Source organism: Hylaeus anthracinus, unplaced genomic scaffold, assembly GCF_026225885.1.
Source record: "Hylaeus anthracinus isolate JK02 unplaced genomic scaffold, UHH_iyHylAnth1.0_haploid 12001, whole genome shotgun sequence".
Taxonomy (NCBI): Eukaryota; Metazoa; Arthropoda; class Insecta; order Hymenoptera; family Colletidae; genus Hylaeus; species Hylaeus anthracinus.
The window spans coordinates 22,668,255-22,694,796 of record NW_026534348.1 but is presented as its reverse complement, the minus strand read 5'-3'; the positions used below and the strand labels follow the sequence as shown (position 1 = coordinate 22,694,796).

Genomic DNA, 26,542 nt, shown 5'->3' with positions numbered 1-26,542 from the left:
CTGCATACCGAGTGCCTTTGTTGTAACATGTACGAAAAACAACATTTTGACAACATTATAATGTTACTATAATGATACTATAGTATCTTACAATATTGATTTTATCTATTAAAATCGTTTGCGATTAATATTTACATAATTTTAATAATTCGTAGAATGACGGGCTGACCATACAATACTATCTCAGGAATAAATGACAAAATATTGGTTGAAGTGACAAAAATGACGATAAGCTACTAGTTGGTAAAATATTGAGTCCTTTTAAATAAACATTGCGAACATTTTCAAAACGTAAACATTTAAAGAGAATACGACAGTCTTTTTAATGGTTGATAACATAGTGCTACATACTAGGAAATTTTATAAGTTATTAGCAGTTGGAGGTTTAATTTAATAAACGGATCGAGCCACTGTGTGTAAACGATCGAAGAAATGACTTGCGCCCTCTTTTCAGTCGCAGGTGTACTCGGTGAGGCTTTCCATTGTAACGTGAGCGGCACGGCAGCGCCTAACGCTTCTCTATTTCAGTACACGGGGCGCGTTCAATCGAAGTGGTTGTGCACAAGCAATAAAGGAAAAGCTCGCATTTTGTGACAACATTGACCGTCGACGGTAGCGGATATCGATCGAGGGGAACCGTACACGTCTGAGAGCCGACCGAAGGAATCCCGTTCCAGTAAATCTTTTAGTGAATTTAACGATTCTTCAAAGCCTATCTTTGTAGGCGACGAAAACACCGCGGAAGGGCTGGGAACATCCCTCGTGGGTAAGTTGACAGCTCGGCAATTTTCGTACACGGGCCGAGTCTCTGTTCGTTTGTTTTCATTAATTATTAGCATCGCAGCTAAAAAGTGTGAACGAATGGAAAACTTTTTTGTCGGCTTTAGAGTTTTATTATAAATTCCATTATATGGAATAGTATATGATAGTATATGTATAATATTATTTCGTTATATTATAGTACATACTATTTCTAACATACGTTTTCTCATTTTTGTGGAAAGGTAATATAATTATAACACATTGAAAGGGAGAAGGGCGTGAAAATGCTCATTCTTTTCATCAGTTTAAACAAAACTAGCAATGAGTAAATTTCCGAATATTTTGCAACAATTTACTACTTTATTACACCACTAAAAGTATCGTAATTTTAATTTTGAATATTCCATACACGTTTGAAATAATTCGATAAAAAATTCTTGTGAAAGGGGAAAGGTTTGAACCATGTACGCATGTGTGTGGTAACATTTTCCATTATATTTACTACAACGGCGTATACATACAAACAAGTACGTCGATAGTATGTAGTAAACCGAATGACTGCTTAAATCGACTACTATATAATAACTATAGTTATTAGAATTTTTGAAAGCAAAGATTTCAGAGCTACTGAAGCTATAATAATACCGTTTTTAACAGTTATCCATCAATGTTTCAGAAATGCCTTACGCGAGAAAATTTCGAAAATATTTGTCAGAAATATTTATTAAGACAAATCATTTTTAAATTACGACAAAACTCAGATAATTGTTTCGTATTTTAGAACATTTTTTTTTTATAGTAATAGAAAACACAACGAATGTGAAGAAGCCCGCAGCATAGGGTTAAAATACTTTATTAGTATAAGTATTTTAAATTAACTGATTTATTTGAAGTTCTCTTAAAATATGCGCGTGTTTACTTACAACATTTTTAAATATTCTTTCATTTATTCATAAAATCTAGATGAATATATAATATAAATATATATATAATATAAATTCTAAATATATAATATAAATATATAATATAATATAAATTCTGTTATTTTAGATAATAAGAACAAGAGTTATTTAGAAGTGTTGTAATATTTTAAGGAGAATATTATAATACGATGTAATTATTTTTTTATGGCTACTTTCTTATTTACATCATAAATAGAATGTCTATATTTTGAAGGAGAAAACGGTAGAGTAATACATTTTTATCATAATAGTATTCAAACATACCAATCCAAAGAATAATTGTTGCGAGGTATCCTAATGTTATAGTGTACACAAAAAATACACAATTTTCAAGGTTGTTTTACAAGCTATATTTTTCGTTATATTTTCTATATATTTGTACAAAATTTGTATTTGTAATTATTTATAGTGACCACCACTTCCGTCTCAAACAAGCTATTTTCTGTTTTATTTCTTCGTAACGTTAATTATGTTCAACCTTCGCATAGGTTTTCTTTTACCAAGAGGGGTTATCTAAAAATATTTTTGTTAACATTGTAGCGTTTTTTATATAAGTATATCGAAGAGGTCGAAAATATTTTTGAGCTAGATGTGTCTTAATATTGTTTTTATAATATTTATTATTCTATTGAATTTCATTATTTAATCGTAAAGTTATTACGAAATAATTTCACTTCTCAAAGCACAGAATAATCGATCGAAAAGTTCGATGGTATTATCTACAGCTCCGTGACGGTATGCATGATGTCTATCTGGATTGTACTGTAGAAGTCAGTGAAGTAGCCAGCAATCCTGGAGCCATCTGATAAAATTGATAGTGGAATTCTTTCAAAAGTGTAAAATTAATTCTATCGCCGTCAGGGGTTGTAGCTATGTTTCGTTGTAGCTACAGTACTGGTTTAGCAATCCCGAGGTAACCGAGCTATGAAAAGTAATGTAAAGTAAGAATTAAACGAATGTAAAGACTTAACAAATGCAAAATTGATAGATACATTATGTATAAAACTTAATCCTTTCCTCTAAATCTCGTTTAATATTTAGAAAGTGTGAAGTGGTAGTTTTAATTGTTAGAAAAACATAACTAAATAACTAAATCCCCTGACTTATACAAAATTTGTGGTAAATACAAGTTATTACACTTCATTCACTTTTTTTTTGAAGAATATGAATATACGTTTCAAAGCGTAAAATACGTATGACGATAAATATTCATCTAGACTAAGAGGGTACTATTTTTATTTAATGATAAAGCGAGAATTTATTTGCAAACGTTTAATAGGATTGTTAAATTAAATTGTAGTATACAATATTTTTGGTAACTCGTTATGAGACTTCCACTTATAATTAAGAAAAAATAATCAGGGAGTAAACTATATTATGTTTGGTTCTGTTTTTACAAAGATATTGTTTCAAATCGTCAATACGTTTTCGTCTAGTATTTGAGAGTGGATATTTGATTTTAGTTTACTTTCCCTGTCAGATGACAACAGACACAAAGTTTTCAAAAGCAAGTTAAAAAATTCTGTTTAATTTATCTACAAATCTAACAAAATCTAACAAAATCTAACAAAATCTGTGACACCCTCTACCAATTCAACAAATTAAGTGTCAAGTAAGAATTAGTAAGGAGTCTCTCATAATAATATATATTAATCACACGTAGAACAAGATATTTATTTTTGGTTTACATCAATTTTTCATTAATTTTACATCATTTTACAGCGACTTTCATTGAATATATTTAATTCAACTAAATCCCTTGTTTTTATCCCTTCGAGGTAAATCAACTCTGGCTTTTTATCTGGCTTATTTAAGTTCACCTAACCTCGTCGTACAGTAACTATGCCAAGTCACGCACATGCAGATTTTTGAAGAATACATAAATAAATCCTTTTTTATCCTTCTACTTTTCACTTCAATATTACTTTGATTCTACACTCGTAATATTATTTGTAAAAACTGAAAAGGACCAATAATTGACATAGTCCGTAGAAAATGATTAAATGATTAAAAATCATATTCTTTACAAGCCTATTGATAAAAGAGTTAACAAATCACAAATTAAATAATATAAGGCTTCTCCTTTAATAAAAAAAATCTTCCTTAGATTAGTCCAAACATTTTCCGACTATTAGTAATTATACGCATACAGTGTACACGTAATTTATGGTTTTTCAGGCATTGTCATAACCGATTCGCGTTAAACCCTTAACATATAGCTAGTTTTAAGCTTGTTAGATGTGTAAGACGAAAAATACAGTGTGGGTTCAATTTTCGCGTTCCACACATAATTTCATTCGTACATGTCAGATGAATATTTGATTCATTGTTATTGTAATCGATCTTATGTGTTATAAAACTCAAACTGATGGGAGTTTCCTTTACATAAGAAGATCTAGGTCAAAGGAAACAGTTTAATGCCAAGAAATACGGTTCTCACGATAATAAATAAGTAAAATGGCACGAAACACAAAAGAACGTTGTTTTTCTTTTTAATCAAATGCTTTGTGCCAGACAGATTGGTTCCTTATTGAGAACAAAAGTAAGGACCAACAGTCTACCGATAACCTGAAGAAATCGCACGATATCTGACTCACTTCCGTGAAATTCCTATCGCACGCATTTAGTACAAACACACAGATTAATTTTCGAAGAAGTTTGAAACAACTTTTTATTTACTGCTTATGAAATAAGTAATAAAGTGTATGTGATTTTGTTTGCTATATTCCATTGGTATCCTGATAAAAGAAAAGAATATTTTTCTTCTAATAAGAGCAATAAGGCAGAACAATTTTTTCATTAATTATGAATTTTAATAATTTTCTATCTTTTGTTCTTTTCAATTATTTATTGGTCCTCTTCGGGATACAATAAGTTTCTGCTGCTGAAGATTTCCCGTCTTAATTAGTACGAATGCTTCATGTATGCAAAGAATGAGAAACCACCTTGTTTAACGTCGTGTTTAAACGAATGGCTGAACGAAGTTTTTATTTTTAGAAAACCGTGTAAAAAAAGGCGCCGCGTAATACGGGAGTTAGGTGCGTTTCATTGTAGTATCCTCTTATCAGACGCGACAAAACGTGATATAGAACTCGTGTAAATAATTAATCGCATCGATAAGTCTTCATTGTTTCAAGATTTCATTCCCGAGACGCTCAACGTTGATTCGTTTCGCAATGGTATAATTAATCTCATGATTTTTCATTTTATGTTGCCTAACTAACGTTTACGTCAGCTGTATTAAGCCACCTATCCCATTGAGAATATTAATTTTCATAGTGTTTCGTGCCTTACAGTAGTTTCGTTTTACAACGTGCAATCAAAGTTTGTAGACATAGATCAAATTCTTGTCTAAATCAACATTTCGAGCAACGAACATAAGGTAAACAATAGTTTATCCATTACTAATAAGAATTAAAGTTTGGTTTGTGGAATTACGTGATTCATAATGAACAAGTAATTACGTATTAAATGAGTCATGATTAATTAAAAATAATTTTTTTTTGCGCTACTTAATCATTGGGGTTTATTAAGAAGACCATATTTATGTATACATAATATATAATTATGATATACATTATATAATAATAATAATAATAATAATAATAATAATAATAATAATAATAATAATAAAATATATTTATACATGTAAATAGACTTATTTATGTTTGATATTAAAAATTTTCTTCCCACATAAAACATTCTAATTGAAAGATTCTTACGATTAACAATATTATTAAAGATATTATTGTTCAATGTCTAGCCTATATTCAACGATATAAATTGAGTTGTTGTACTACATACTGGAAGAATAATAATTATTTTCCCTGTAGCGAACAAAAATGACATAATAAATATCAACGCGTATGATAACGAATTACATGTGTTATGCAATTATACAATACATATTACGGAATTTTTCTCCTCTTTTAGTTACAAATTATTATTATTCTTCTTTCTGTTCTATCCTTCCACTATATTTTACACTCATACTTTTGTTTTTTCTTTCATTTGAACAATCACCCTGTATAACTGAATAGAGTTCCATACAAAAGATCAAAACGTTGTGAATAATATTAATATAATACTGTAGTAATTAAAATATTAATAATATATTTATGTTTACCTATAACTACGTTCAATCTTATGGATCTAGATTTGCCTATTGTGATATTTATGTTCGTATCAAATTATTGCATTTGATCATTTACCGATTAAACGATTCGTGGGCATACACACGCAATGCGTGTTGCCGATTGAGCGAATCAATCATAATTCGTGTACATAGATACACGGCGAATCGTGAATTTTTGCAGACATTGTACACTGTTGATTAATTGCCGAGTGGATCGCGATAAAGCAGGATCCTGCTTGTTGATTTTCCGCCAACGGACCAGAGACGTAGGAATCGACCAGGCGGTTGCCATGACGACTCCCCTCGAACGCCCACCTTAGGCGCTCCTGAATCGTCCTGTGCGTACACATACCACCCACCCATGCACGCCCCTCGTGGCGCCACCGAAAAATACACTTGTGGCCTAATCTCCTTATCGCGATAGACTACATTCCGTACTTCCGCTGCGCGTCTTACGTCATCAATTTTACGACTTCCATAGAAATTTGGAAAAAGAAACAAAAGTTAGCCTAGATGAATGATTTATAACGCAGTGTGAATGTAATTTATGGATGTTTATGGAGAGGTAGTTTAAAAGTGGATGATTTTTCATGGTAATTCGTGTAATTTATTGTTATTTGAATGGAGACATGAAATGCTTAAATTGTAAAGAGGAATCATTCTTTTATTATATAATCTTTTTGTATCTCTTTTTCTTTGAATGTTCACATTGTCTATCTTTAGAATAATATAGAGTTTATTTGAGATTTAAGAGTAATAGTATACTACTATACTGTACTATATAATATTCTAATATTCTATAATGTTTATCCACAGAAGTTAATGCACAAGATAATTTAAAACAAGTTGATTTTTGTTGGCAAATCATGCAATTTATTACTATTCAAAAAGAGTCATAAAATGAAAGTTGTTTACTCTTAACGTGGTCATTGGTTGCTGTATTCTTATTTTACTTTTCTTGTGGTTAACATATGTATTAATTTGAAGATAATCTCACTAAAACTTAACAATATTTATTTCATTACATTTATATTGAAATTCTTGAACTGGAATGAGGAATCAGTAATCTCACTGAAACTTAAAAATATTAATTAATACATTTATATTATTTATGTATATAGTTAAATGCTTTAATTGTAAAGAGTAATCATCCCTTTATACCAGGGCTTCTTAAACCTTTTTCATTCACGACACCATTTATGATTGTGACTTTTTTCGCAACCCAAAAAACATAAATTAAAGATATGAAAATAGTTTGTGATGATTTATAGATTAGGTAACAATATATACATATACATACGAAAAAATATAGTTTTAGGAATATAGTTATATTTAGAAAAAATATAGTTTTCATCAAAACTGCATTTTTTGCAATAACATAAATAAAAGAGAATATTGAATATTTTACATTAAAATCTCGCGATCCCAAGATTTCGCAAAGCGACCCCATTTGGGGTGTCTATTCATAGTTTAAGAAGCTTAGTAGTTCGAGAGTAATACAGACTTCACTGCAAGTTTAAGAGTAATATATAAACGATTTAAGTTTTCGCTCAAGACTCTATATACATATGTATCTGTATACATATATTTTCTAATGTTTACTTTACTACGCATAGTCTCGCACTGGCTCGTCGCAATAAAGCTCAGGCTGCGTGACCGAAGCTTATCCTTTTCCTCATAGCAGCACCTTGGAACGGTCTAATCGCTCGCAATAAAATTTCTTCATTATTGTTTGATCGCGAGGTAGCAATTCACAAATGGATAATTCTTTCCATATCTCGTTAAGTAGTCAGTAAAGCTTCCTGGGGGTGTGGTTCTTGTTTTCATGGAGGTATCAATAATAATTCGGTTCAGGAATCGAAAATCAATATATTATTATATTATAATATCACTACATTACTATATTACTATATCACTATATCATTCACAAAAATTGATTTCTGTTAAAACATTAAAATCAACGACTCGACCTGTGAGTTGTGCTACATTTTACTCGATTAACCGATGACGTAGCGTGCGAGTCAGAACAAAATTGGAATAATAGTATCGTCTACTGGGAATAGTCTTATATAGTACCGTATCGATCTTGCATGCGTCAACGTAATGAGAACTCCAAAAATACATATTCGTGAATTAATCGTATTCGAGTTTTAGATTAAAATTCACGAAATTCATCTTTCTTGATTTGATTTGATTTATTGTTCTATTTTATCTTTTATTATTGTATTTTATTGTTTCACTTTACTTTTGAGTATTCATTTTATAATTGTTTACAATGAATCTAATGCTTGGTCTTTTTATTACACCGTTAACGTGCAAAGCGAAATCGCTAACGATCTTGAACTGTAAGTACAGTGGCGCTTAAGAACTCATCGCATGACGTTTAATTAATAACGCCAGTGTTATTTCCCTTCTTGATAACCTTAAAGCAACGACCACACCTTGTAGATGAAGGTTCGTAGGAAGTCGAAAGAACAATCGATCATCCGATAATTTCGTTGAAAAACATGCGCCACGCAGGGGAGATGCATGAGAAACACTCAAGAATAATTTCAAAGAAACATCGAATTTTAAATGAAATACCTTTATTTACAATTTAACTTCAAACTGCAGTCGAGTATACTCGAGGTAACACTCTTCTAGATATAGAAGTTGAAAGGACACCAGGTATATTAACTTTTCAACCTCTGCGGATAATTCTGTAAGGTATTTTTACATCCTTATTTAATATTCAAAGAGGTCAATGTTATACTTTGAATTGCAATTTTGTATTATTTAACTTTGAACTACCCTTAAATATACTTGAGATAATATCATTCTAGTCGAGTTAAAAAAGCACCAGGTACATTAACTTTTAGACCTACGTGGATGGACAATTCTGTAAGATTTTTTATTTCTTTATTTAATATTCAAAAAGATCAACATTTCATCGGTGTATAGATACATTTTTACACATATGGTTGCTCTAAGACACTATCGTTATTTATATACTTTTATATTTGAGCCTAATTCTTATTTTATAACATTTTCTTTCATCTGATGAATAATTGCATGTGTTTCTCCTTTTAAACGAATCATTACTGAACATAATCTGCGTAACAGTGTTTGATTACAATACTATATATTTTATAGTATAGTAGTTCGTTTTATATACGAACAATACACATTTACATATGATTTATTTTATGTCTTATCTTCAGATAGTTTTCACATGACGAATTTTGGTATTTTAAAATTTATGTTTCAAAGAGTGTCCTTATCAAGTTCCAAAACCGTGAAACAGTGTAATGAATATTTCGATAGATGTTAATTTTATTAACAAATAAATCGAGGAATAAATCATCACACAGGTTTTCCCTATTCACTGATTAATCCACCAGTGAAAAGATTAATCTCTTACATATTACATTTCTCTATTTTTAAGTTTAAATAGGCTTCTGACATGTATGCGTAACCGATTCGTTATCTTTCGAAATATTTGCCACTGTACGCTGTGTTCTCAAACGAAACGACCACTTTAAGTGGAATTACTCGAAAGATTACACGTACATACAAGACAGATCTGTGTCATCAGATACTTCACGGTTTCTGTTCCCACATACATATGTACCTACTATCTATCATTCTTCTTCGTAGTGCGTACAACGCGATCACTTTGTCAATTGCAAAACGATGAACGTATACTTGGGTCGTATTTGAATTAAACATTTTGGAAACGCTAAGAGCCAGTGGATTTTCGATATCTACTCCGGTAGGGTTTTCAGTTTTAGAATTTAATCCCGATACTCATTACTGGATCATTTGTTGATGCATCAATATTACAATATGATAAGATTTTTTATCTTTGTTAGAGATAATCAAAATTTGTATCTACTTCAAAATTTCGAACAATGAATGCAAGATAAATAATTTGATATGCATTACTTGTTAAATAAATATTTAAATTTGAATTATAGAGAGACGTTATGTTCTATGTTGAACGAATTAAGAATTTGTCTATAATTAAATATTCATAAAACTGTATCGAATAAAAAATCATATATAAAACGTAATATACCAGATTTTTTTATTTTAAATGAAAGTAAATGTAATTACGATTTAACATTAAAGATGATGTTTAAGTGTCCTTCACTATTACACTGACGAAACTCTCCCTGAAAAATTCTTTGTAAACAAAATGAAAAATTAAAAGTATATTGAAAGAAAAAGACAAGATGTGGAGTATAAAGCAACTAGAAATGGAAAGGTTAAAATTACATTAATGATTTATAATGATTCCCCTTTTGCTTATAATCTAGAAAATAAAAATCATAAACACCGCGAATAAATCTTCACAATGTTTTTATTTTTATTATTACACTGTCATTCCAACACAATTTGGCCATCTCTGAATCTAGTTTTCCGGAAATGTTAAATTTCTTAAATCGCTCATCAGTATTTTCATTGCAATTTAAAGACTGCTTTGCTAATGGAAACACCTTGCTGAGAAGAAGGATAGGAAAGGTAAATGTAGCTTATACTCAGCCGGATTTCATCGATCGTAGCTTCATCGATACCGATAAGGCCATAAATCACTTGGTTTGGCGCTTCTTTCACATTTACGGAGGGTAATTCGCTAACCCAGTGACATAGTTCTCTCAAAATAATTCGCCATCCGAGAATCCAAATACTTGGAACATAAACATATCTTAACGATCAGTATTAAAGAAACACTGTATTAATGTCATCACACAAAATAATCGATTGGACGTGACAACTTGTTTTGCTTTGTCGGCGTTTTAATTAACGTTTGATCTTGATTACGTTATTTTATACAGTCAAACTGTGTTGTAACGAGTACAGATATAGCGAAGTTATATTCTGTGTAAACTAAGGGAAATAACAATTTTAATTTTCGTGTATTCGCGTATAATTGATCATTTTTGTGACAAGGTTACTAAAAGTAAGAAGTAAATTGGTTGAAATTTTTAAACGAAATCACAATTTTAAGATTCTCAAATAAGAAGATTAATGACATCGTGTGTATTCTTAATATACAATGTTCTCAATTAGAGTGGAATAAATTATGTATGTCGTTAAACGTGTTACCATTTACAGAAGCATTATAATATAAATAATCTTTAGTTATATAATCACAATATATTTTATGTCTAAGGTAACATTTGTGCTTTCACTGTATCTTTTTATCGAGTTCATTATTTTATCAATGGTTAAAATATAGGAGATACGTATATTTAACTCAACACTGATACAATAAGTAATGATTAGAACGAAGAAATTTTGGTGCTCGTTATAAATGAATTCGACCTTATATATTATACATGGTCATAGCCCAGATAGCACAGGGACGTCTTATATACGTCCATAAGACGTCGGTACTGGACGTTCGGGACGTCCAGATAACGTCCAAACGTCCCCTAAACGTCCTGTGAACGTCCCTGGAACGTCCCAGTTACATCGCAGGACGTCCCTGCGGACGTCCGATGTGGACATTCCCAGAACGTTCTCTGTAAAATTGAGATTTAAAGAAAAATTAAACTTTAATTTTATATATTTTCTTTTATTTGTTGGTAGATTGTAGTTAACTGTATTTATTTCTTGTAACTGGATTCCATGAAAAACGACGACAAACAAATCTTTCAATTTTTATTTACCTCCGGCGGGATTCGAACTCACGATTTTCGAACTACAAACCGCAACCTGCGTCCTCACTTACCCATAAATTCCTTTGCTAAACTGACTCATATTTTAGGGTTATACATATAGTGACTCGCATTAATACTCGGATACTTTTTAAAACACAATTCCTTCTTTTGAAATTGGTCTAAATGACTTGAAGTTTTTTTTGAAAAGTTAGAAGAATTAATTTACTAGGTAATTCTGAATAGTTCCAAATATTACATACATATCACATCTCATATGTACAAAAAATATTGTATTCCTAATATTGAATAAACATTTTGTTTTACATGTGCACACATATATTCTATTGCGAATATTAGATAAATATGTGTTTTATCTACGGAAAAAAATATTCTGTTGCGAATATTAAATAACGACTCTATACCCAGGTAGCACAGGAACAGGAACGTCTTTTGTATGTCCATGGAACGTCCGGTGCTGGACATTTCCAGAACGTTTTCTGTACGTTCTCTGTACGTCCATGGGACGTCCGGTGCTATCTGGGATAATAATATTAATTAATTAATTAATATTAATTTACAATTGTAAATAGTGTATTTTATATTCAGAAAAAAATATTTTGTTCTACATATTGAATAAATATTATATTATAAATAATATTCATAAATAATATTTATTTTGTTTAAAAAAAAGTATTTTTCCCTAAAACTAAAAAATTTAAGTCCCATGGACCTTCGTAGGACGTTCCGGGCGTACAAAATTTACGTCCCATGGACGTCCTAAGGACGTCCGGCAACGGACGTCGGACGTTTGGTCGTAAACTGGACATAAAATGAACGTCCATGGGACGTCCGGTGCTATCTGGGAGGTAGACTTATTCTTTATTAAATGAAAATAATATTGAAAAGTAATAATAATTATACATAAATTAATATCCCTGTTAAGTTGATAATAATATAGACTTCTTTTTGGTTTTAAGGACAATATGTGAAGATGAAAACGTTTCATGTGAGTCAATATCTAAGCTTAAATATGACTTGAAGGTCCTTTTAAAAATAACTTCATATCCTATTTAAAATATAAATGAAATGTAACAAGAATCATATGTTCCAAAATATATACATAATTGTTTTTACGTGATTATAAAACATACAAAAAACGTATCATTATAGGTTATAAATATTTTTTCTATGTACATCAGTAATTATTTATTGATCATGCAGTTTTTGTTTCATTATGTAACAAAAAACAAAATCTTTTTTAATAATGAATTTAACTAAAAGACAAAGCCAGACTAGGAAGAAATCCAGTTTGAGTACATCCCTTATTAACGAAAGGAATAGACTGGATCTGAATTTCAGGAAGTTTCGGTTATTAGCGGATATTACATTGAAGATCAATAGTTGGGCAACAGAAGACTTTTAGTGGATCACGCTCCTATAGCGATCACGCGGTTTCAGTTTTTTGGCACTACGTCTATCAGTTTCCGTGAATTGCGAAACTCTTTGACGTACTCAAGAGAAGAGGGCATTCTCGCCTACCGTTAGTTTTTCTATGAAAATATATTCGTAAAGATAGGTATGACAGATAATTTGTTTAAGACATTTCAAAATTTGATAAAAAGTGATCGATTCTATACCATTGTTTATTCGGTATCCCTCAAACAGTGGGTTAAAAATTATTATTATTATTATTGTCCAATCATAATGTTTATTATACAATTGAATTGTTCATTCATAATTTTCCAATAGACAATAGACTTTGTGCCTGAAACATCATTTTTGAAAGAATTGTCTCAATTTTGCATGTCCAAAAACGCTTCATTTTTGGTAGAGCTGTTTCAATAAAAATAATGTTCGTTGTTCATAATGAATAATATAAGAGAGTGTTAACATGCAATTAAACAGATTTGCAACAGTTACCGCTCAGTAATTAAATTTTGTTTCAGACTTAGGTTTTTTTGTTACAGTATTATTATATCTTCTTCTTAATCCAAAGTTAGAAGTTTATTTGCATCGTTATTCGAAAAGGATTTATTCGCATCATTATTCGAATAAGTATTTATTCGTATGGCTATTTGATTCAAAATATATTCGCATCGTTATTCGAGTAAGAATTTATTCAACTAAATTCTTATTCGAATAAGTAAGTAAGAATTTATAAGTAAGAATTTATTCAACTAAATTCTTATTCGAGTAACGATGCGAATAAATTTTTAGCTTTGCACGAAAAAGATCTAACGATTATGCAGTATGAGTCTCGAATAAGAATTTATTCGAGTGACGCTAAACTCTGACTCATAAGCTGTATCATTGATCCAGAATGCGTTGAAACGTGACAGATTCCCGGAATGTAAAATATGTTCGTCGAAACATGAATGACGTCCACTGAAGCCCGTCAATGACTGCTCATAGGTGATTCGTTATCGGATCCGTATGGCTCGAAACGACCTATCGAACCTGAAGTCGACTATCCCTTATTTATATAGTATAGGTGTTAATTGGTCAAACGTTTCAGGATGATACCTTTACGAGTTGACACGATCAAAGTCATTGAACGTATTACCTGCGTGACGAGTGAAATTCGCCTTTCGAGAAAACACTTCTCGCAAAACGGGCACGCAGATAACGATGTGTTTTATATTTGATTAATGTTCGCCCGATCGTGCGTGGTTTATTCGAGTTACGAGATAAAGGCTAATGTTGTAGGTCTGTAACGCAAATACTTTTTAATCTGATAACGCGACAGAACTGGGGAAAAAACTAGAACAGTTTGTGGAAATGCGTGGAGAATATTCAATCTAGATTGTGAAAATCGTGATTTGGTTTTTTTTGTTATTGATTCTTCAGATAATCGTAAATTAGATCAGTAACTTTTTTAGTAGGTTGAATGAACCCTTTATTCAACAACATTTGAGCTGTTTAAATAGAAATAAAAGGCATTGAAGAAATGTTTATACAAATAATAAAGAATTAAAATGAAAAAAAGTTACAAATAATTTATCGCACAAAATGAGATAAATTAAGCATTATATAATGAAATAAGTTTTAGAGAAAAAACTTCCAAACAATTTGTCATAGGAAAATAAGTTAAATTAAGTACTACAAAATTAAAGTACGATAAATAATCTAAATCTTCGTGTACTATACAACAAATTATCTGTCACCAAAATTTATTAATCATAAATATTAATATACTACCCCTAAGAATTAATTTCAGAGCTTCAATAAATGATTACTTATCGCATGTTAATTAAATATATCTATGTATTGTGTAGTAGTAAGGGATAATGAATACTGTATTTCATGCTACTTACTATATAATTGTAAGAATACAATGTAAATAACCCATATTTATTTATAATTTATTAATCATTTAACATTTTTGTGAACTATTATTTTATATTTATGCATGAACAACTTGCTTTGTAATAATTATTTAGTAATTAATATTTCATTGTTTTCATATTTTTTTGTTTTTTATAATGCTTCAGGAATTTTGTTTATTTTCAGACTGCTTATTAAACATTTTTTTTCTTTTTTATAGCTTCTGAGATCTATCGTCACGCTTTGCTTGTTTTAGCGTAGACGATTAGTGTACTTAATAACTAGATAACTGATACTAAATATTTTCTCCTATCGATTTCTTTAATTGCTCACACCGTTCAGTTGTCGCATGCACATTCCTACACCTAAACACGCATGTGTACCTGCAAATAAGTCATTTTGCATTACCTCCTTGGTGAGTAGCTATTATTATTATTTTTTGTTTCTAACTAATTAAGTATAATTAGTTAAGTATAATTTTTTTGCTATATTTTTTTAAAGCATACTTTTTTTCTAAATATGTATATATACTTCTCTTTGTTACGATAAGTTTTACGCAAATTATATTTGCAGTGTTGCGGAGACTCTGGTGTAAACATCATTAGAAGGCAGAGATGGGCGAGATCCTTGTCTAAATAAACATTTCGAATTACAAATAACAAGAATAAACAACTCAATATCCGTTAATCGTAAAATAAATATTGGCATTCGGATGATTTTACAATGAGCAACTGAAAACTTTCTAGATTAATTGCCTTACTATATTTCATTATTCTATTATGTTTATTACATTTATTATATTCTATTATTTCATATTTGTTATTAAATTTTGCCCATCTCTGCCCGTTACTTAATTAACAAACACGAGGTGATCGTTATAACGAAAACATTCTAATATTAATGTTTGCTTAATTTTGAGGACACACGAAAAAAACGTTATGATAGATGTTGACTTTGAAAATCTCGACCTCGTTTCTTCATACCACCTATCATACTTTTTTTTATCCTTCTAGATAATCTCTTTTAAGACAATGTTAACAACGAAAATAAAATTAAAAATTCTAATCATTGAAAATCTAAACAATTTTACGTCATTCGAGATTACAAACACGTAATAGATTGATCAATAATGTGAATCTTGTCTTCAAATCAAAAGTCAATAAACTTGAGCATTTGTCGTGAAAAATAATTATACAAGATCCATGTCTTAGAGGCAGATTGTGTTGACTCTTTAATTATCCAATTCGATATTTGAGAAAAATACTATTACAAGATCATTGATGAACGATAATAATAATACATAAATTGAAAGAAAGATTGTAGTATATCATATAGTATATCATATATCATTTAGTATATCATTTCATCTATAATATACTCACCTTGGTGAAAGAAGTTTCAAGACAGTTGTTGCAATGAGATTGTCTGTATTAGAATATTGTAGACTTCCTCTACATTGAGAATTACTTTATGCATACCATAAAAATAGATAATACTAACTTTGGTAATATGTTAATTAAACCTATGATTTCAGCAAAAAAGTTCAGAACCTTTGATAATTGCATGTTACAAAGTGTAAATCATGTAAAAGTAATTTACGACTTTTCCCAAAATTTCATTGAAGAATATTACTTATTTAAAAGTTTTATAGTAATTTCATCCAACTTAACGTACTTAATTGATAAAAAAAGACGCGATACATGCGTTAAAATCGTAGAGATATTATAGATACATAAAGTAGTGGATCCAAACTTCTGGTCGTAAGGAAAGAAAGAGAAAGAAAACCGCGGTATCCTACCTGACTCTGTCGACCAGCGCATTTTTGTATTATTTTTATGTTAATGACAAATGGTTATACTTTGAATAATTACATGTACATTTTATATTAACATTAGTGAAAACAGAGAGATAGATAAGGTACCGCGGTTTTTTTCTCTTTCTTAACAGTGTAACATTTATACTTACATACAGGCCTATGTTTCCACTGCTTCATCTATAATATCGCTACGGTTAAAATAAACATGCGATCTCCATCGCTAGTAGCATTCGTATACACTAACTGTGATAGCCATGGATTCTGTAGTTTAATAAAAACAAAATATCTGTGAAACAAAATACCAAGCGCACCAATAGATGATTACAATTGGTTGATTCAAAGGGGAAGAGTCATAGCATTCTTTTCACATGCTCACACTATCTATCACATAACCCTCGACACTCAATCGAATACAATGTATGAATAATTTTTCAGGTGTCCTCAAAGTTTAAAGATCAGTATTTATTTTTCTTTGCAAAGATCATTTTCTGAACATCTAATTTTAACTTATCCTTTAATATTACTATCATCGTGTAATTTTGGTCATAACCGGCAGTTAATCTTTCCACAGAACAAGAAAGAAGACGAAGCGTGCATGCTGAGACGACCGTCGTTTAGTGGCCCATCCAAGATCGGGTGGGAAGTCCTTATGGTAGCTGAGGGGCGCGGACGATCCTTTCCGAGCGAGATCCGAGGGCTTAAGGGCTGGCCCCGTCGTTGGATCCACTCGGCCAGCACCTATATTTAGAAGAACGATGACCGATAGAAACGAAAATGTCCTATGCGAAAAAGAGGGTGAATCGAACGGTCAACCAGTCTCGTATAAACCAGCGCGGAATTGGAACAACAACGACATTCGCAGCAACGCCAACGGTTCGGGGATTGTGATCAGAAGGGACGAATTGAGTACAACGAGGGATCTGAATCATTGTCAAAAATCGGACAATCGTTTGAGGGATCAAAGGAACTCGAATTATCGAGCACCGAAAAAAGCGCCGATAGTTGGCTGGCAAAATGGAAGTCCCACCGTCTTTCCTAGTACACCCTGTCTCACGCCCGATCCAGACGCCGTCGACTCGATCGAATTGTCCCATTCACACAGCGTCGCCTCATCCACGAAGAGTTCTGGTACCTGCCAGGACTCTGGCCACACCGAGGACCTCAGCAGCCTAGCCGACGAGAAACTATTCGAATCCACACCTGCTCGTACAATCGACTGTAGCGTCGAGTCTTTGTCCCCCGACAAGGACACTTTCCTAACCACCTCTCCAGAAATATGCAGAAGCAAGGACCTCAGCTTAGGCGACGATCTGAAAGACAAACTTGACCTACTGAGCCCTGGCACCGATTGTACAGAGGACAGAATACCCCCCACGCCGATCGACAACAGCTACCTGACTTCCCCGAACCTCACAATAGGACCAAGCCCCACCAATAGAAGCGAGTCCCTGGCGACGCACCCGTACGATAAAAGCATCGAGGCTCTCGATCAGAAGTACATCGAGTCCAGAGCGATAATCACTTCTAATCCAGGGTATCGGCAGCATGACTCCAGAGATTCCATCGATTCTGACAGTATTCTGGATCTGGAGGAAGCAAAAGGCAAAAGCGCAGAGGGTAAACCCAAGGTTCCCGATGGTGGCTGGGGCTGGGTAGTCGTGCTGGCTTCTTTGGTCATTTCCATGATAGCTGACGGGGTGTCCTTCAGTTTCGGGCTGTTGTACATCGAGTTCCTGCACGAGTTCAGTGCCTCGAAATCGAAAACCGCGTGGATAGGGTCGTTGTTCATGGCGGTGCCACTTTTGTCTGGTCCCATCATGTCCGCCTTGGTCGACCGTTACGGATGCAGGAGCATGACCATCGTAGGTGGCCTGATCTCGGGATTCGGCTTTGTCCTCAGCTGCTTCAGCAACACCATCGAGGTAATGTACTTGACTTTTGGAGTCATTGCGGGTCTGGGTCTGGGTCTGTGCTACGTCACTGCGGTCGTGAGCATCGCTTATTGGTTCGACAAGAAGCGAACGTTAGCTGTAGGTCTCGGTGCCTGTGGCACGGGAATCGGTACGTTTGTCTATGCCCCCATGACGACCTTCTTCATCGAGGAGTACGGTTGGCGCGGCACCTGTCTGCTCCTGGCAGGGACCTTCTTCAACATGATCGTGTGCGGAACGGTGATGCGCGATCCCGAGTGGTGGATTCTGGAGCAGCAGAAGCAGAGCGGCACCACTCCCAAGAAATCCATCACGAAGTCCGAGTGCGACAGGTCCACGGCCAGCCCTGTGGACGATTTTCCTGGTGTCGAAGAGCTGAGGAGAATGCTGAAGAATGGTCACGCGCCCGAGTATCTGTTGCAGATTCTTAGCACCACCACGGAGGATCCACACGCGACGAATGGCGACATCAAGTTCAGGAGCGTGGTCAACCTGCCTACTTTTGTTAAGCATAATGAGAAGGTGAGCTTGAGACGAATGAAGGCAAATGGAATCATACAGAGTAATGGTTGTTTAATAATTACACTAGTTTACAAAATAAAAAGAAAAACAAGATGTACATTCAATGCCACAATTTTTTTCTTATGTATTTTGGCCTACTAAACTCGAAAATCGCAAGAAAAAATTTTTCTATGGATAGGTTTTTTTTATATGAATTTTTTAATTTTTTTTCGATTTTTTTCTGACATACCTTCTTATTTTAGGCCATATCTCGAGTTAGAAACGTCCGATTGAGTCGCGCAAGACACCATTTTAAAGGTAATCGAATTTTCAACCATTGCTTTTCACATTATTTTCCAATCGGTTCAATAGTTTAAGTGTTACGAGCCAATATATGTATGAGAAACATTGATTTATTCGGCTAAAATAGAACACGAATATTTCTTCCATCGCCATGGAAAAATAGAAATTGTCAAATTATGTCCAGTGTCTTATTGTCTACGTATAGACCGCACTTTTACGAAGAAAACAAGCTTTTTTTAAAAAAAATCTATGGATAAATACCGGAATTAGAAACAATTGAGTAAAGGTACAAAAATTCCAATTTTACTCTGTTTTTGTATTTTTCTTCTATTTATATAGGAAATATTTATTTAATTAATTTCGATTAGAAATAATTTCGGCCTTTGCTTTGTCTTCTGTTATTCGTTGTGTTCGTTTCTCTGATGAGGAGCCAAATGTAGTCTCCCAACATTCTTTCATCCCAATATCCTTGATAGTTAGTGCTCAATAGTTTTTATATATTAGTGAAACCTTTCGCCGTGTTCGTCACTTACATCGCCAAGATTCTCCGGGAAAAAATCCAAGTGAGAATATAAAAAATGAATTTTGGGCGACATATTTACGCCTGTTGAAATTACAATTGTAATTAAATGTATAAATTTTTCCATTTTGTCAAATCAAATAGAATAACGATGTATATTCCATACCCATTTTTGCATAATGTATTAGCAAATTTTCAATAACTTCCTTATAATTCATACTCTGCCGAGCTAGAAGCCCTAAACTATTGAGCAGCGCTATCAAGGATATTGGGATGAAAGAATGTTGGGAGACTACATTTGGCTCCTCATCAGAGAAACGAACACAACGAATAACAGAAGACAAAGCAAAGGCCGAAATTATTTCTAATCGAAATTAATTAAATAAATATTTCCTATATAAATAGAAGAAAAATACAAAAACAGAGTAAAATTGGAATTTTTGTACCTTTACTCAATTGTTTCTAATTCCGGTATTTATCCATAGATTTTTTTTAAAAAAAGCTTGTTTTCTTCGTAAAAGTGCGGTCTATACGTAGACAATAAGACACTGGACATAATTTGACAATTTCTATTTTTCCATGGCGATGGAAGAAATATTCGTGTTCTATTTTAGCCGAATAAATCAATGTTTCTCATACATATATTGGCTCGTAACACTTAAACTATTGAACCGATTGGAAAATAATGTGAAAAGCAATGGTTGAAAATTCGATTACCTTTAAAATGGTGTCTTGCGCGACTCAATCGGACGTTTCTAACTCGAGATATGGCCTAAAATAAGAAGGTATGTCAGAAAAAAATCGAAAAAAAATTAAAAAATTCATATAAAAAAAACCTATCCATAGAAAAATTTTTTCTTGCGATTTTCGAGTTTAGTAGGCCAAAATACATAAGAAAAAAATTGTGGCATTGAATGTACATCTTGTTTTTCTTTTTATTTTGTAAACTAGTGTAAGTATTAGCTCACGAGTTCGTGCTCCAAATTGTGTTCGTATTTAATGTAAAAGGGATCAATTTTACAGCGATCATGTAATGATTTTCCCAGATTGGTGGGGAAATATTTGGTGATTACACTTTTTCATAACATTTAGTGATATGTTTCACGTATTAACCCTTTGCTCTCGAGTCCTTTTTTCTGGTATCTACCAACAACTCGAAATGCTTTCTTACCATTCTATTGCCACGGATGCTAAAATTATATTGACTTCGAAAATGAGATCTCTAATTTGAGATTTGCGAATCAGGTCACCTTCGCCTCAACGACAATCATTTTATTGGCACTTCGAGTTCCAAAGAAATTAAACCTAAAGAAAACCTAGCGGTGACTGAAAGTCTACAAAGGGTTAACTTGAATAGTACTATGAAATGTAGCACGGACTTGTGGGATTGTTTATGGTTGATATTAACACTAAACCTACCACAACTGGTCAAATGACTGTTTTCAAACTTTTGTATACAGTTCTTATATGCAATACATGAGTTAAATACAATTGTTTCATGCATTATTCAATTTAGTTCCACGTAAAATATTTTTTTCCTGTAATTGAAGAAAGTGTCTTTAACAGTAATCATTTGTCCCATCACATTAGGAATAGTTACAAATGTACGTAAACTTCTGAGTGCAGAACGTGTCATTTGGATAAGATATAAAGGCGTTTCGCTAGTATTGAAGTTAGCATCTTCAGGAATCAAATGGTAGACTAATATTGTTGATATTTAAACTCTCAAGAAAGTAGATGCATTGCTGGTTGAAACTAAGAGGTATCTTATTAGAGATAGCGAGGAAAATTTGTCTACTTTAGGAAAACAATGCCAATATAAAACAAAATGTGTGTCTCCAAATAAAATTTAAAAATGTACATCACTATAAATTTGACGTCAATTAAACCAATAGTTTCTAAAATTTCGTGGTGGCCAGAAAAAGAAGTCTTATTTTGAGAAATCTGATGTAACGCCATTTTTTAATATTTTTTAACAAATATTTTAGTAGATGTAGTAGATTTAGTAGATTTAATAAATATTTTAGTAATGTTACATAAAATTAAATATATTTTGTCTTCATTTTAAATATTACATTAACTATATGCTTCTATATCAGTTTCATTAATTTATTCTGATTTTATCATATTATGAGCAAAAATCAGCTGAACCAAAAAATGTACAATATTAAATGGCACTCACTATACATGTAAGGTCCATATACATATATCTTCCGAAATTTTCGTCGTAGTGATAATCACATCTACGTAACAGTGATATTAGCACTTTTTCCTGGCATCCGTGTCAAGTTGCGTAACACTGAATTGCTTTTTCGCAAGAGAAACAAAAAAACATGCACATTCAAAATACAATTTTATCAATTATACTTTTTCGTATGTATATATTTAAAAAATCTGCACTAATGTTATGATTGGAGGCTAGAGTTCGATATTCCATACGTCAAGACATAAAATTTCTATAAAGAGAAGTGAAAAATTCGTTGAAAATAAAATCTGAGAAAAAGTCACATAAAATATATAATTTCGAGAATTACAGGTGCCCGTGGAAGTATTAGAATTACTTGCCAGTAATCCGAGGCTTTACAAGGTCATTCTGGAGAACTATCCCAATCTTCTAGCATGCCGAAGCTATTCAGACAAAAACCTACACGATTCCGCGGGGGAGATTGGCAACAAGAGTGTCGTCACCATGTCTATGAGGTTGCAAATTTCATCCACGTCTACATTAATTAACACAATTTCAGTTTCTGTTTCAGAGGTGGTCAAAGTGACATTTTTTTTATTCACATTCACGAGTTGCAATTCGTGTAAAGCTACATTGAATATTCAGTTTATGTAACGATAAATTCTTTCAATGTTAGACAATTATATTACAAGTCAATTTTTATTTCATAATTGTAATTCGTGATTTAGTTATTATCTTATCAAATTCTCCATCGAATAATATAATAATCTATACATCGATTTTGTCAGCAGTAATAAATTCTTTTGATGTTAGTCATCAATATTTATTTCTAACTATGTATATATCTATTTCATAATTATAATTTGGCAGAATATAAATTTGTTTACTCATTCATTCAAATAGTCATTACTATACCATTGGTTATGTTTCTTTATTTCTTACATTCATGACAACTAATACCTCACATATGTTTTGTTACCTATATTATAATAACATATTATTTAGTAACTCCTACAGTAATTATTAACTGTTGGAAAAATCAAATTGATGTTGTTCCTTTTAGGAACAATATAAATATCAGCCAAATAAACGTAACAGAATCCTAAAACAGTTATTTTATTTACAACTAAACATTGTTTATTTCGAAATACAATAATTTGTAAATTTTCAAAGCTATGGTCACCTCTGTTACATTATATCACCGCTACAATTAAATTAAATCAAATTAAAATTAAATAAAATTAAATAGTACGCAGTGCTCAATGTCTTCGAACTTTTAACGTAATTTTGTTCTTTCTGAAAGGATCAAGCAAGCAAACGACGAACCAAAAGTCGAGGACCTTCAGTTAGCGAGCAATGTTCACTCAGGATCTGCGTTTGATTCCACTAAAGCTAACGTAACTAGAAAAATATCCAAAAAAGAATCTGAAGAGGCTAATCCTTTGTTGGACAAAGAATTCGAACACGCGGTCAATACATTAAAACATTATATCTCTTTAATTGTTTAAAGTAAAGAAAATTAACTGAATTCTTTCTTAATTTTCTTAGGCGGCTGAAGGGCGAAAATCAAAATCGGTGTCTAAACAACGCTTAGGGGAATTGAACTGTGGCGTCGTCAGAACGGACTCGCTTCCGTGGCTAAGGAGACAATTCAATACGAATACTCACTATTTTAAAGACATCAGAGTTCACAGGAACTCCGTCATGTACCGGGGTGCTGTCCTAAACTTGCACAAGTACAGATTAAGAGCCAGTAGCTGTCCCGATATTTATAGGAATAGTATGACTACATTGGCGAAAGAAAATGAGGAGGTGAGAAACTTAGTTACAAGTAATAATCAAACTGTGGATTTTATGCATTTATATGTAGCCTACTAATATAATAAATACATGCTTGATATAACTAAATGGTGTTTTACTTTCAGAAATGGTACGGCGAGTTGTTGGATTTACTGAAGGGTATGATGGACTTCTCAATGTTCCTGGAGTTACACTTTTTATTGTTATCGCTGTCAACGATCTTGTTGTTTACTTGGTTTATCGTGCCTTACTTTTATCTCGCCGAACACCTTACTAGAAACAGTTACTCGGAATCTGACGCTGCGAATCTCCTTAGTATTATCGGCATCACCAATACAATAGGAATGGTATGTTGATTTCTTTTATTACCGATTACCAAACTGCGGACTTTCATGCATTTGTGGCAAACGAAGATACAAGGAAATCTATTTGCAGTTGCGCTTTTGACTTCATTCAACATTCGTTAAATATATCCTTTTATCCATGTGCATTTAATTATTTATATGAAAACTAAAGTTGTACAATTTGTATAACGTGTACAACATGTATAATTTCTGTATTATTTGAATAACTCAAAATTAAATATGCAAAATTATGGAAATACATAGTAAATATCAACAATAATATACACGTTATACCGTTAAGAAAATAATATGTACTTTCATTACTAGAACGAGTTTTTCCGATTAAACAAGAAATTCAAATTAATGAAATTATCCAGATAATAAAGAATTACAAATTACATGAATTGCACACGTTATACCCTTTATACAAATTATACCAGTAATACAAATTGTACAATGTCACTTTTTTAATTATTCACTTTCATTTTTCCATATCTGCAGTAATAGGAATTTGTATAAACATCCGCAATCAACTAATTACAATTCACAAAATGATTCATTTTAAAAATGTTAAGAAAGTATCGTTTTAATTTGATATTGTTTCCAGATTGGCCTCGGTTGGGCGGGAGACCAACCCTGGATGAACGTCAGCAAAACGTACACATGGTGTTTAGTCGCCTGTGGTATAGCAACAATTATGATGTCAATATTAACTCCTTATTACAATCTGTTGATGGCCACTTCGGCGGCATTTGGCCTCTTTTTTGCAAGTAACTTTAGCTTCACACCTGTTATACTCGTAGAATTAATACCTTTGGAAAGGTTCACCACTGCCTATGGCCTTAGTTTGTTGTGTCAGGGTATAGGAAATCTTCTTGGTCCACCACTAGCCGGTTGGTTATTCGATGTAACCAATTCTTGGGACTTGTCCTTCCACATGGCCGGTGGTTGGATCATTCTCTCTGGACTTTTGGTAGGACTGATTCCTTACACGAAGAATCGTAAGATCTGGGGCGAGGGTCCTATCGAAATGGAACGCGAGAAGGATTGTTTACCTTAAATTCGTTATTAACTGTGTTTTCAGCAAACCGATATTACCGTTACGAAATTAAACGACGAATATGTTGATCGATCCCCTGCCATATAATTTTCTTAACATTCTTACAGCAGTGGCTTCGAAGTATAAAAGGATCGTGATTAGGATGAATATAAGGAAAGTATTCATACTTTGTCCCAGGTCGCTCTTCGTTTGTTAATTATTGTGCTAATATTGTTTGAATCCTTGCTATAATTTAAGGAGTTACGCCACAAAAGAAAATAAACTTTTTTGCAATTAAATGTCAATGTATAATCAAAATATGGCTTGCTAAAACAATCTGTTTTATTTTAAACATGTTCATTTCTCAAATTAAAGAGATTTGTTCAAATTATATATATTCTTCTAGAAATTGTAATATTGCCCAACTTTTGATTAACGCTGATTAAACACTGATAACTCGCGCCTAATGTATACATACAAAATATTTGACCAATACTTATTATATGTTTTATTCGTAGGAATAAAATTCATTTTAATTAGGGACATAGTATTGTCCCTAAAATATCGTGAAAATAACATTTATTTTGATGGTCTAGTGTTGTGTAACTCCTTAAAGCAATCTAACAATGTGCATTACGCAGTTATTACTTAATTAAATTTCCTAAACAAGTAATAGTTTCAGTACTTATCGGTCAATATATTTATAAAATGTAACATACACTGAATGTACATATGTTAATAGTGTAGAATTATTTAAAATCTAATAAGATGCAGTTAATTGTGTTTGGTATGCAGTAGAAAAGATATAGCGATCGGTTACTTTGGAATTGTCTTATGGAAACTAGAAGAATGGCAATCACGGAATTATCAAAACTGAACAAAAAAACAATGAAATATGGAAGTAATTCAACGAATTTTTTTGCCTAGTCATATTGACCACGCCAAGCAGTCCAGATTTCGATACAAAAATAAGAAGAAGAGAGATTTATCGTTACTAAATCTTATTAGATATCGTCTTTGGCTAAGTTTTTTGTTTCATTAAAATGACAAAATAATCTTATCTATCGGTTCCATGAAATTAGTGATTTTCCGTTTGATTAACACACGTGATACGCATTATTTAAGTATTGAATGACGCAAAAGTATATCTCTTGATAAAGCTGAAATATTGTTATTTTTAACGAAAATAGAATTAAATTATAGCACGATCCTGAATATTATCTTAACAATTAATTTTTCCCAAGCTCAGAAAGTTATTGCTAATTCATTCGAAGA

General features: G+C 32.2%; 1 protein-coding gene across 1 annotated transcript; it reads left to right on the top strand.

The window, feature by feature from the left end:
* Window positions 1-446: 446 nt before the first annotated feature.
* On the top strand, window positions 447-26,475 carry LOC128891201 (uncharacterized). Its single transcript, XM_054150520.1, has 8 exons — window positions 447-469; window positions 529-766; window positions 17,216-19,097; window positions 22,436-22,599; window positions 23,388-23,553; window positions 23,633-23,896; window positions 24,010-24,231; window positions 24,836-26,475. Exons 3-8 carry the CDS (start codon window positions 17,400-17,402, stop codon window positions 25,286-25,288), a joined length of 2,967 nt encoding a protein of 988 aa, XP_054006495.1. The 5' UTR covers window positions 447-469; window positions 529-766; window positions 17,216-17,399; the 3' UTR covers window positions 25,289-26,475.
* The last annotated feature ends 67 nt before the right edge of the window (window positions 26,476-26,542 follow it).